The 13,109-nt window shown below is 32.5% G+C and overlaps 2 protein-coding genes across 2 annotated transcripts; both read left to right on the forward strand.

Moving 5' to 3' along the window:
* Window positions 1-235: 235 nt before the first annotated feature.
* LOC139775364 (uncharacterized) lies at window positions 236-3,117 on the forward strand. Its single transcript, XM_071711294.1, has 5 exons — window positions 236-359; window positions 757-905; window positions 1,158-1,344; window positions 1,615-1,761; window positions 1,983-3,117. The coding sequence occupies exons 2-5, from the start codon at window positions 761-763 to the stop codon at window positions 2,332-2,334; spliced, it is 831 nt and encodes a 276-aa protein (XP_071567395.1). The 5' UTR covers window positions 236-359; window positions 757-760; the 3' UTR covers window positions 2,335-3,117.
* Window positions 3,118-8,740: 5,623 nt separating this feature from the next.
* On the forward strand, window positions 8,741-12,742 carry LOC139775335 (uncharacterized). Its single transcript, XM_071711262.1, has 4 exons — window positions 8,741-8,858; window positions 9,277-11,386; window positions 11,458-11,807; window positions 11,876-12,742. Exons 2-4 carry the CDS (start codon window positions 11,052-11,054, stop codon window positions 12,523-12,525), a joined length of 1,335 nt encoding a protein of 444 aa, XP_071567363.1. The 5' UTR covers window positions 8,741-8,858; window positions 9,277-11,051; the 3' UTR covers window positions 12,526-12,742.
* The last annotated feature ends 367 nt before the right edge of the window (window positions 12,743-13,109 follow it).

Consider the following 13,109-nt stretch of genomic DNA (forward strand, 5'->3'; position numbering starts at 1 on the left):
CGACGTAGGACTCATCTCGTTGGATTGCAGAGCGAATTTTCGTGATTCGTTTGCCGAAACGTCGATATTGTTTGAGAAATATCGCCATAAATACCGTAAACTCGCGCGAATCATGTATCTCTCGATCGTAAATAGTATCTCGTGTTTAAGAAATCGAAGCGATTTTGAGAAATTTCATATGCACGTCAAGTACATACATGATGTAAATATAAAGGTGTACCAGTCCCGTAGATGCGCAGTCGTCCTAAATAATGGCCAATCAGAAATGCCCAGAAATGTTCAAATCTAATATGGCCGCTGTTATAAAGAAGACGACTAATAAACACACGTAAGGAAGAGCAAAACGTTTAAAACATAGTGTAAGTATAATTTTTATAAAGACAACACAATAAAGGCCACCGCACAATCAAAAACATAAGCAATAGGGAACAGATATTAGAGATAAGGAATAAGGATTTTATTTTTTGACTTTTGGAAGTAACTTTTTTTTCAATTTTCCAGGTTAGGTTACATAGTGTGTACAAGCTATGAAACCTATCGTTTATATATATTTTATTTTGCGTTGATCTGTTCCTTATTGCTCATTCCTTCTTCCTAATTACTAATATCTGTTCCTTGTTTCTTATATTTTCGATTTTGCGGCGGCCTTAAGTATCAAAAGCTTCTCTGTCAGACGATGCTGCTTATATTGTCTGTCAGTATAAGCTCTGGTCTCATTCTCTGTCTTTATAATTATATCTATTTTCTTTTTTTTAGCACAATGCCAAGCTGTTACATTCAAAATTGCACCAATCGTACGGTGACAAAAAATATAAAATTTTTCCAATTTCCGAAAGAACCTGTTGTACTCCAGCAATGGCTAAAAGCTTGCGGAAAAAATGAGGGAGAAATAAAAACTAATTCCGGTAAATTAATATAATTTATATTTATATTTTATAATAACATTATAACATAAATTCCAAAGAGTTTATTATAGTTGACAACTTATTAAGTAAGAGTTACTGTAACGTAACATAATAACATTAATAACTAAACTTAACTTTACAACATTATATACATTATTTTATATTATTTTTCTTATTTTATATTATTTTTTAATTTTATTATTATTTTTTAATTTATTTCTTATTTTATATTATTATAAAATATAATTTTAGCAACGGTATGTAGTGCCCATTTTGATGAAAGCTGCTTTGAAATGGTTTGGACAAAGCCGCGACAAAAAAATATACCTGCTAAGCAGATATTGCGATTGAAGAAAGGTTCCATCCCTATAAAATTTTTGAATTTGGAAAAGAAACGAAAAAGAACACGTGAAGATGATAATAAAAGAATAAAAACTTTGTAAGTGTTTTCTTTATAGGAAGACATTCACAGGGTATCTGAATAACCATATCACCTCGTGTACAGGTAGAGCAAGTGAAAAGTCCTTTATCATTTTGCGATTGTCGTAATAATTATTGAGAGAAATTAATTTAAAAATATTGGCTAATTCTCCTCGGTTTCACTTGCTGTACCTGCATACGAGATTGTTGGATACTCTGTAGAAAGAAATATACAGTATGATAATAAATAAATAAAACAGAAGATAAAGAAAGTACTTTATGTTTTTAGATGTACAGGTATACCAACCTATGGCGAACTTGTGCAATATGTGCAAGAAAAGCAGCATATATGTCCAGAGCAAACAATTCATATAAATAAGAATATTCGTGAAGATGCACATATTTTGCTTTCGGATGTTGTAGTAAAAGAAACCAAGTATGTAGTACAATTTAATTTACATTCGTTTCTTATCGTTTATTACTATCTATATTATATTAATATATTTGTTTTTCATAATCAATTTTAAAATAATCTACATTTTTTTAAATATTTTAATTATATAAATATAATTAGTATTAAATGTGTTATTCGTATTATTATTAAGATATAATTGTATTATTAGTATTATTATTAAGATATAATTGGATTTTTTACAGAAATGAAGAAATTGGTCATGAGCAAAATGTTTCAGTACAAATGTTATTGGAGCAGCTGAAAAAATCTGAAGAGGAAAAAAATAAGTTATTAACAGAAAACGCTCAACTAGTAGAACAAAACAAGAAATTAAATATACACTTTGAATCATTAGAAAAGAATATGCAACAAGAATCTAATATTGCACAAATGGAAATAGATAAGCTAAAAGAATCTCTAAAAACAACTACAGATGCTTTACATAAATTCTTTACTCTCGGACAAATCAAAATTTTAATGTCACCTAATGCGAATCCTCGAATAAGATGGTCATCTGAAGACATTACTTCTGCAATTGCATTACGATCACTATAAGTCCCAAAGCCTACCGATTTTAAAGAAATGTTAAGAGATTACCATTACCATCTATATCAACCTTGCAGAATTGGTGTGCAACATTTAATGTGCAGCCCGGTATTTTAAAAGATGTATTTAAAATCATGGAGGATAAAGGACATAGGGCCGATATCACAGTCTCCGATTAACGTGATTCTCCGATTAAACTCACTCTCCATCTCTTTCTAACTGTCCCCCTAGAAAGAGACGAAGAGTGAGTTTAATCGGAGAATCACGTTAATCGGAGACTGTGATATCGGCCCATAACCTTAGTATAACGGAAAAATTAACAATATTATAATTCGACGAATTATATATTTCTAATAAAGTGGATTTGGAAAGAAAGGAACAAAAGATTTACGGACCTTATAAAACTTGCCAATTCATTATGGCTAGAGGTTTATTTAATAAATGGAAACAACCCATTTATTTCAATTTTGACCAGGCAATGACTCCGAACATTTTACTTACAGTGCTACAGATGTTGCATCAAATTGAGTACATTGTTGTAAAGCCTTGTGTACACGATACTAGAAATTGGTCCGAGTTTCGGTTTAAGCCAATCAACTTGCAGCTCTTACAGAAAAGCAGCAGTTTCATTGGCTTAAACCGAAACTCGGACCGATTTCTAGTATCGTGTACACAAGGCTTAACTGTCACGTGTGACATGGGTTTCAGTAATGTAAGATTATGGAATGAATTAAATGTTGGAATAAACGTTCCTAATAATTCTAAAAAGAAAAAGATTGAGGACACCAACAAGGAGTGTTTTATTACTCATCCTGCGGACAATTCATTAAAAGTCTTTTTTTTTGCGGATGTCCCGCATTTAATTAATAAAATTAGCACGAAACAATTTCTTTGACTCCGGATTTCATGTAAAGGGACATATTCTCAATAAGGATTGTTTAGAAGAATTATTAATGCTCAACTCAAAAGAATTGAAATTAGCACATAAAATAAGTAGAGCGCATCTAGATGTTAAGGGAACACAGAGACAAAATGTTAGAATGGCGGCTCAAGTTTTTTCTAATTTGAATGCAATGGCCATACAGTGGTGTGGAGAAAACGGATTATTAAAATCTAAACACTGGAAAGAGACAGCTGATATACTAAAATTATTTAACAATTGGTTCGATATTTTTAATAGTCAAAATAAATATGGACACCATAATGATTTAAATGCGTACGGAATAAATTTAGATGAACAAAATAGAACGATCAATAGTATGACAGAGTTTATTAAAGAAATGAGAGTGGGACAAAGATCTGCATTACTACAATTCCAAAAAGGCATTTTATTATCCAATAAATCTTTAATAGAGATGTTTTTATATATCCAACAGCTGTATTCATCCGAGACGCTTCCAATAGAATACATAATTACACGCAGACTGAATCAGGACGTATTAGAAAATTTATTTGCGTATTTAAGAATGATGGGCGGAGGACATGACCATCCAACACCAGTGGAATTGCAAAACCGGCTCAAGTGGTATATTCTAGGAAAACATTCTGCATCCGCAATTACCCGAAAAGAAAATACTGAAGGAGATAGCAGTTGTACAAATTTAATAGATGTTGAAGATACACACTGCAATAATTTGAACACTCCAAAATGCTCACAGTTTCTAATAGATAAAAATGAAGTTATAATCGAAGAAGAAGAAGAAGAAATATTTATGGACACTTCAGAAGTAGCTAAGATTTTTACGCATGAAATAGAAGAATCAGTTAATACCCTTACGGAAAGAAACTACAGCGGATTACAGAAAATTATATTACAGGAACTACATAAAAGTATTACACAAAATTACAGACTGAAGTATTGTAATATACTGTAATATTTTCGTACTATACGCTCGGATTACAGGAAAATATTACAGGATTACAGGACTACAAGATTGCAGTCCTCTTAATACTAGAGGACACTGATTTCCGATATTCACCCGGCATAAAAAAAAATTATTTTTTTCTTAGTTTTATTACTTTTTTATAACTAAATTTGTTTCTTAAGATGCAGTCTATGATTATAAATATTTTCTTGTATTTGAAAAACACACTTACCTTGGTGGGATTCGAACTCGGGACCTCGGGACCTCTGGATCGTGAGCCAACTGCCTTACGTGGTAGACTACTTCTTAATTTGATGTAAGTGTTATATATAGTCTACATATGTCATAACCAGCACAAATATATAATTTTTCAAAAATCATCTTAAGAAACAAATTCAGTTTAAAAAGAGTAATAAAATTTTTAATTGGATATATGATATAATATTTCTTAAAGTCGGGTGAATATCAGAAACCAGTGCCGGCTCATTATGAAATTACTTATAAAATATGAAATTAAAAAATAATAAAATGTGGTTAAAAAGTGATACATTAAATCTAATAAATTTCAAACAATATTTATAGAAATAATTTATATATATACAGCTGCATTGAAGTAAAAGTATACTATATATGGAGGTGGAGGGGTAAAAACCACAGTCGTGTAACTCAAATTTTTAAAAATATTTTCTCGTGTGCATAGATGCAATCTGTACAATATATAAATTGCATCTATGCACACGAGAAAATATTTTTAAAAATTTGACTTACACCACTGTGGTTTTTACCCCTCCATATATGATAAGACTCGCTATTTCAAATTTTATGGATTACTGGTAGCATTACGTTTAATACACATGTGTAGTAGTGTATTACACATTTTGTAGATTACATGTGTAGTCTACTACACAAGTCACTTACCACACGTGTAGTATATTACATATATAGTGGATTACACGTGTAGTGGATTTCACTCTTCATGATTAGACGTGTATTCCATATTACAGGGATTTCACGCACTAAGTAATTACAGCGTGTAATAACTACAGATTATTGTGTTCCTTTCTGTGATAACTACAGGTGGTCCTGTAGTAACTACACAAGTGTAATATTTACTGGCTGTAGTTTCTTTCCGTAAGGGTAATACTAAAGAAATAGTTGAAGGTATGAATTAATATCCTTTTGTCTGTGAAATTATTGTATATTATAATTATTTTTTTTTTACCATCGTTGCAGTGAATCAATGAATTAGGTGACCTATGCAACAAATACAGGTTTTAAATATATAGATTAATTATATTTAAAACTTGTATTGTATACGGTAATATTAACCATAGATAATTATGGTTAAGTAGATAAAAATCGTCGTATATATACATTTATTTAATATTTATGTTTACAGCATTAAATGTAAGCAGTTATAATCCTAGTCTACAAGAATTAAGATTACTGGAAACTTTTGAAAATATTACAGCTCGTGAAAATATTGAAAAAAATGCACTTTTATATATATCTGGATACGTTACACATAGATTTAAAAATACCTATCCCGAATTGGGTGTTCCTACAAAAAGCATTCCTCAACTCTCCAATGATTGGCTTTCTTTTTTCTCCAGAGGTAATTGTATTTATCCAAGTATCAGTTTTCTAGAAGCTGCTCAAATAATGAATTATGAATTTGAAAAATTTCATGGCAATTTTTTAAATCTGGAATCTCAAATATTTAGTAAATTAACAGACATTGTTTGTAAACAAATTAATTATAAGTTTCCCCAAAAAGTTATTGCGTGCTTGGTTCGAACTAGGACATACATCAGATTGCGAAACATAAATAAAGAAATTATCTTAAATAATCAGAAAAAAATTAATAAAAAATGTATAAAATGAGTAATCAAAAGCAAAAATTATAAATAAACATTACTAAAATAAATAAGTTTATTATTATTTGTAGTATTATTATTCTATTAGACTTTAAGTTTAAATAAATATATTTTATTAATATACGATTAATTGAGTATTCGAATTTCGCGGTTGCATTCCTGGGCATTTCTTATTGGCTCAATGCACGTTGCGTCACTACACGTGATGTCATCATGCGCAATGGTACACCTTTATATTTACATCATGGTCAAGTAGATCTCTGATTCGCTTTAATATGATTGGTTCTTACCTTTGGTTCTTCTCTGGATCTAAGTCTAAAGCGGGGAGCACACACTTCTGCACAACGCATAATGCGTAAGCATAAGAAAATTGATTGGTCTATTTCCTTATGCACATGCATATGGACCAATCAATTCTCTTATGCTTATGTTTATAGGCTTATGCAAGTTTGTGTGGATATAGCTTTAAGCGGGGAACACAGACTTTTGCATAACGCATAATACGTAAGCATAAGAAAACTGATTGGTCTATTTCTTTATGCACATGTGTATGGATCAATCAATTTTCTACAATCATCGTTTAAATGTTAAAGAAAGATCTAATTTTTCATCATTATAAAAATACAATTCTTTTATGAGAGTTTTAAGCGGGGAGCACACACTTCTGCACAACGCATAATGCGTAAGCATAAGAAAATTGATTGGTCCATACACATGTGCATAAGGAAATAAATCAATCAGTTTTCTTATGCTTACGTATTATGCGTTATGCAAAAGTCTGTGTTCCCCGCTTTACTTGCTCCATACCGTTCTCGCTTTTCGAAGCGTAAGAAAATCGACCAATCCCAACCGAGTATTTTCCCCTGAGGTTACGGACAGCACAATACTCGATTGGGATTGGTCGATTTTCTTACGCTTACGTTTTATGTTCTTACGGGATTTTATGTGTGAAAGCCTTAAGGGTGCCGTCACATGCGGCGTAACTTGCGTAAGCGTAACTGCGGCGTAACTTGTGCCGACCAATCACATCATCTCATTTGAGTATCAGCTTTTGTCTAGTTATTTTACGCTCTTTACGGCGGTGTAAAGTTGGTACCCCATTTTCAAAAATTCCAAATTTTACAGTTCCATTTGCACCCACAATAGTTCTGCAGTTCCTGATAGGAGAGAACAATAGTTCCGTCGATTTAAACAGAAAAATTTAATTTGAAATATATTGGGTGCCAGTTTGCCGTAGCACTCCAAAACGCAAAAAAATTTTTTACTGCAGAATTCGATAGTTCTCGAAGAGTTCTATAGTTCTTGAACAATTTTAACAATAGTCCCGCTCACTAACTATTTTTAAACGCAATTTTTTAATCTGACCGCTGGCACCCCAAAATGTAAAAAAATTTTTTTAACTGCAGATTTCTATAGTTTTCGAAGAGTTCTATAGTTCTTGAACAATTTTAATAATAGTTCCGCTAACTAAATATTTTTAAACAATTTTTTAATCTGACCGCTGGCACCCCATCCTTTATAAAAGTATGCGATGCTGCCATTTTCGATCAATTTATTGACAGTTATTCTCGACAGTTCTCACATAGTTCCGAACATTTCAATTCATTTTAAGAGTTCCATCGATTAATTATTTTTGCCAAACACACACACACACACACACACACACACACACACACACACACACACACACACACACACACACACACACACACACACACACACACACACACACACACACACACACACACACACGCGCGCGCGCGCGCGCGCGCGCACGCACACACACACACGCACGCACGCACGCACGCACACGCACACGCACACACGGCAGACAGGGTTTGGAGTCAATAAATACTACGGGAGTGACCGTGAGGTCCTTATCTCTAGCCTCTGTGGTGTGACACACACACTAAAAATAAATTGAAATGTCGGAACTATGTGAGAACTGTTGAGAACTGTCAATAAATTGATCGAAAATGGCAGCATCGCATACTTTTATAAAGGATGTGGTGCCAGCAGTCAGATTAAAAAATTGTTTAAAAATATTTAGTGAGCGGAACTATACCCAGATAGCACAAAAGTAAATAGAAATTCATAGAAAATTTATTTTAAAGAATACATACAGAACATAAAAATGAATACATGAATTCCTGAAGAATTAATCACATCAAATTCGTCCTAAAGTATTCTTCAAAAGTTCATATAATAAATACTACACGATTCAGTGCTGAGAATACTTTAAGAATTCGTGAGGAATATGCCCAAGTAGACTAAGTTAATCACGTCAAGGTGACATTAAAATAATAAATTTTATGTCATCATATGGTCGTCAAGAATCAGTTTGAAATGACTGACTTGTGATATGCCGTTTTACGAGGTAACAGTATATATTGTTACAAATTGCATGATTAGTCATAATTTTCTTCAGTTCTCATAACATATTTCGAGTATATTCTTAAATAGAACAACGAAAAGATCAAATAAAAGTCAAAGAGAAGTAGTGGTTAGTCAAGATTAGATGCTCCTAATGGGCCATTTTGACGTCACGATGACGCGTAAAAAATGATTACAGAATGATGTCATTTTGATATTTTCATGACTAATTTGTTCTACTTGGGTGTACAAATCTTATCTCGTTTTCCCGCCACATCCGGGTAACCTCTCATTGGATACTAATTTGCTATCGGTGTCCGCGGACTTTTATTACGTTGTGTGGCCGTACGTGTGTTATATGCGTGCAGCGTGCAGTGTATTATGAAGAAGCCAGTGAATCCAGTCATTTCATGAAATTGTGAGTATAATTATTGAACTACGTTTATTTATTATTATAAATATATATTTCTACAAATCAAAATTTGGTTAAATAACCTTAAAATATAATTGCATGTATAATAGTATCATTCTTTTTTACAATTGTATATGATTCCTATTCAATTACTACACGTTTACGCGAGCGTTACTTCTGTAGTAACTTAATTACGATAATTCCTTCGCGTAAACGGTATTTTGTAGTAACTTACGATAATTTACTCCGCGTAAACGAGTGAATTATCGTAAGTTACTACAGAAGTAACGCTCGCGTAAACGTAGTAAATAATGTCAGAGTTCTTTCTTCTATTATAATATAATTAACTTAAATTTTGTGTAATTAACTATATGTATATATCATTAACCTATCATTAACTTAATTATAACCTTTATTATTACAGAATCACCTACCAAACGATAACGAACATTAAAAGTAGGTTTTTCAAATTCACTTTATGCATGCATATAATTGCCCCTTAATTGATATTGCTTGGCGAAAATGAAACGTAGAGTGAAACATTCAACAAATTATCACGATGGCAATAGAAGATGCCATACAATCATGGCTATTATAAATAATGCAAAAGATCGCCCAAAAAAAGCGGAAAAGAAATCATCGTAAGTTAATCATAGCAATTTCAATTTCTTGATTGATTCTACGATAATCCGATATCTGACTCTAATTTTGATAATGGCCTAGTTTACACCGTGCGTTTAGGCCGCGACCTATACCTTATATTCAACCCAACCAAACACGATAGGTCGCGACAATGTAAACAGTTGCGACCTCGCTTGGGTCAGGTCTCTTTTTCGCGTGCCCTGACCTAAATTAGGCCACATGACGTAACGCGTGTAAACGCAGGTGACCTAAAGATCGCCTAAAGTGCAGAGAGTGTACCAATAGATACCAATAGATAACTTTTACCTATATTCGACCCAAAAGTATCATAGGTCTACATGGTGTAAACGTTTTATTTAGAAGCCTATTTTAGGTCAGGGCATAGGTCAGGTCGCGATCAGGTCGCACGGTGTAAACTAGACCAATGTTTCAATCATTGCTGCACGTTATGTGCTACAATTACTACGTTTACGCGAGCGTTACTTCTGTAGTAACTTACGATAATTCACTCGTTTACGTGGAGTAAATTATCGTAAGTTACTACAAAATCCCGTTTACGCGAAGGAATTATCGTAAGTTACTACAGAAATAACGCTCGCGTAAACGTAGTATCAGGTAAACACCTGATCGAGATACAAATTGAAATACTCAATGCAAAAACATATAATAAAATGTATAGTATATTAAGACATATAAATGGTTTATACTTTCTTTATAACATATTTTGTGTTTTCTATTTCTTTCTGTATTTATTTTTAGGCATCGCATAAAAGCATACACATATTTTTTTCTAGAAATGTGCATAAAATTATAATTATTAAATATAAACTTAACTTTTAAGAAAAATTTCCTTTATTATCTTTCCGTACACAATTCTTCTTTTGTGATTAAATTCCATGTATTTTAATGATTCTAATCATTGAATTTTCCAGAGGACTGTTATCCCCACAGTAAATACTAATTAACAATAATATTACATCAATATTAAAATTTTCCACTCAACAATTACTACGTTTACGCGAGCGTTACTTCTGTAGTAACTTACAATAATTCACTCGTTTACGTGGAGTAAATTATCGTAAGTTACTACAAAATCCCGTTTACGCGAAGGAAAATCCTGTTTATATATACGCGAAAGAATTATCGTAAGTTACTACAGAAGTAAAGTTCGCGTAAACGTATAGTAAATGTTAAGGCCCGTCTACATAAATCGCAGCACGCCAAACGCAGTTCGCAGACGCAGTTCGCAGACATATTCGCACGACGCAAATGACGTCGCGAGTCGAATGTCTACATGTACCGGGAGGTCCCGTTTGACCACGTTACAATTGACCACAATGATTGAATGTTTTTTTCGTTATAATTTCATGGTCGATTGTAATTTCACCAATTACGAAATTTTTTTATTATTTTATTATTATTATTAAAATTAATTCAATTAATGACATGGCAATTGAGCGTCATTCACCATAGGACACCACGTGATCGAAACAAATTCAATTGAATCAACAAATCTCGTTCAATATTCGTTATTAATTGCTGTCATAAATATTTGAAATGGATCAAAGGTGTCAAGATCCAAATAATTTGCTATTATTCTTATTCTTAACATTAAATGCAACAGCATTGAGTTTGTGCCAGCTTCTACTAAAGAAAAAACAAAGACGATGGTGGATCCGACCAATAAATCGAACCCGGCGAACGGAAGGACATTACGATACAATATTCGAGTATATGAAAAATAATGACCATGAAGAATTTTACGAATTTACCCGTATGTGGCCACAAAAATTTGAACAGTTATTGGAACTCGTATCACCATTCCTTCCAAATGCTAATAATTGCATAAGAAAACCATTACCTGCTGGTTTACGTCTTGCATTAACATTATCGTAAATATTTTTATAATATTTTACAAAATTTTATGTATACATTATATATATCAAATGCAATTTTTACATAGTTATCTTGCTCATGGGAATGCTGTGCGAACACAGTCATGGAATTATCGGATAGGAAGATCTACAGCATATAAAATTATTCCAGAAGTATGTGAAGCAATATGGGCCGCGCTTCATGCAACATATCTAGCGGAAAAAAATCAAGAGCAATGGGCTAAAGTAGCTGAAGATTTTTATGTAAAGTGGCAATTTCCCAACTGTGTTGGAGCAGTAGATGGGAAGCACATAAAAATACGTTGTCCTCCCAACTCTGGATCAGAATGCTTCAATTATAAACAATATTTTAGTATCGTTCTTATGGCAACTTGTGATGCTCATTGCAAATTTACGTGGGTTGACATTGGCCAATACGGTATGTAGGGATTTCTTTCAATTAAATGCTGGGCAATTCTTCACTTTATTTTCGATCTTTATTGCTAGGCTCTATTAGTGACGGTGGTGTGTGGAGTAGGTCCCAATTTGGAATGGATCTTGAACGAGGATATATCGATCTTCCTCCACCAAAAAATTTACCACGAACAAATATTCCGATGCATCATGTATTTGTAGGAGATGAAGCGTTTCCGTTAAAAATGTATTTGTTACGACCGTACAACAGAAAAGATTTGGGAGATGCAGAAAGAATATTCAATTATCGCCTATCCAGAGCAAGAAGAGTAATAGAAAATGCATTTGGAATATTAGTTTCTCGTTGGCAAATTTTAACAAGAACTTTATGTTGCTCTCCTGACAACGTTGTAAATATAGTAAAAGCAATAGTTTGCTTGCATAATTATATTATGACTGCAGAGAAGCAACAAGTAATGCCAAATGCAAGATCGTATTGCCCACCGGATTTAATTAATAATGACACTCCTGACCATGAAGAAATTGCAGATACATGGCGTAATCAGACAGGATTAAATATTTTTAGAGATTTAACTCGAATAGGTGCTAATAACGCTCGTACAAATGCAACACAACAACGTAACATATTACGAGATTATTTTGTGTCTCCACTCGGTGAACAAGAAGCTCCTTGGCAATACAGATCTGCATTTAGAGGCTTGATTGCTAACTGTGAATTTTGATGACCACATACGGACAAATTCGTAAAATCCTTCAGGGTTATAATTCTTGATATACGCGAATATTATGTTGTAAATGTCCTTTTGTTCGCCGGATTCGATTTATCTATCGGATCCACCATTGTCTTTGTTTTTCACATACTCGCACACTAGCCTACACACATGCTCTTATGATTTATTGTATTATTTGTCAATAAAATTTGAAACTTTTGTTGTAAAATTAAGATTTTATTATGAAAAACATAGTGATAACAATACATAATAACAAACAACTTAAACGAACAATTTAAAATGAATTAAACAATTTAAAGTGAACTTAAACGAACTTAAACTTAAAACAAAAATATATTTATAACAAAATAAAAAAATTGCAAATAATATAATTTAACAAGTTTAATATATAAATATATATTGTTAGATTTCTGTTATATGAGGACTTTTACCTTTTCTGTGTATTTCAGCAATTCTAAAAAAGTCTGAAATACACAGAATTTTTTTGTCCTCTGGCACGTGTCTCAATAAATATTGCAGAAACTGTAATTCTTCTGTATTTTTTGGAATTACACTTTCTTCAGGACACGTAATTT

Source organism: Temnothorax nylanderi, unplaced genomic scaffold (assembly GCF_030848795.1).
Source record: "Temnothorax nylanderi isolate EJ_2023f unplaced genomic scaffold, tnyl_v1.0 TNYL_tig0097_pilon, whole genome shotgun sequence".
NCBI lineage: Eukaryota > Metazoa > Arthropoda > Insecta > Hymenoptera > Formicidae > Temnothorax > Temnothorax nylanderi.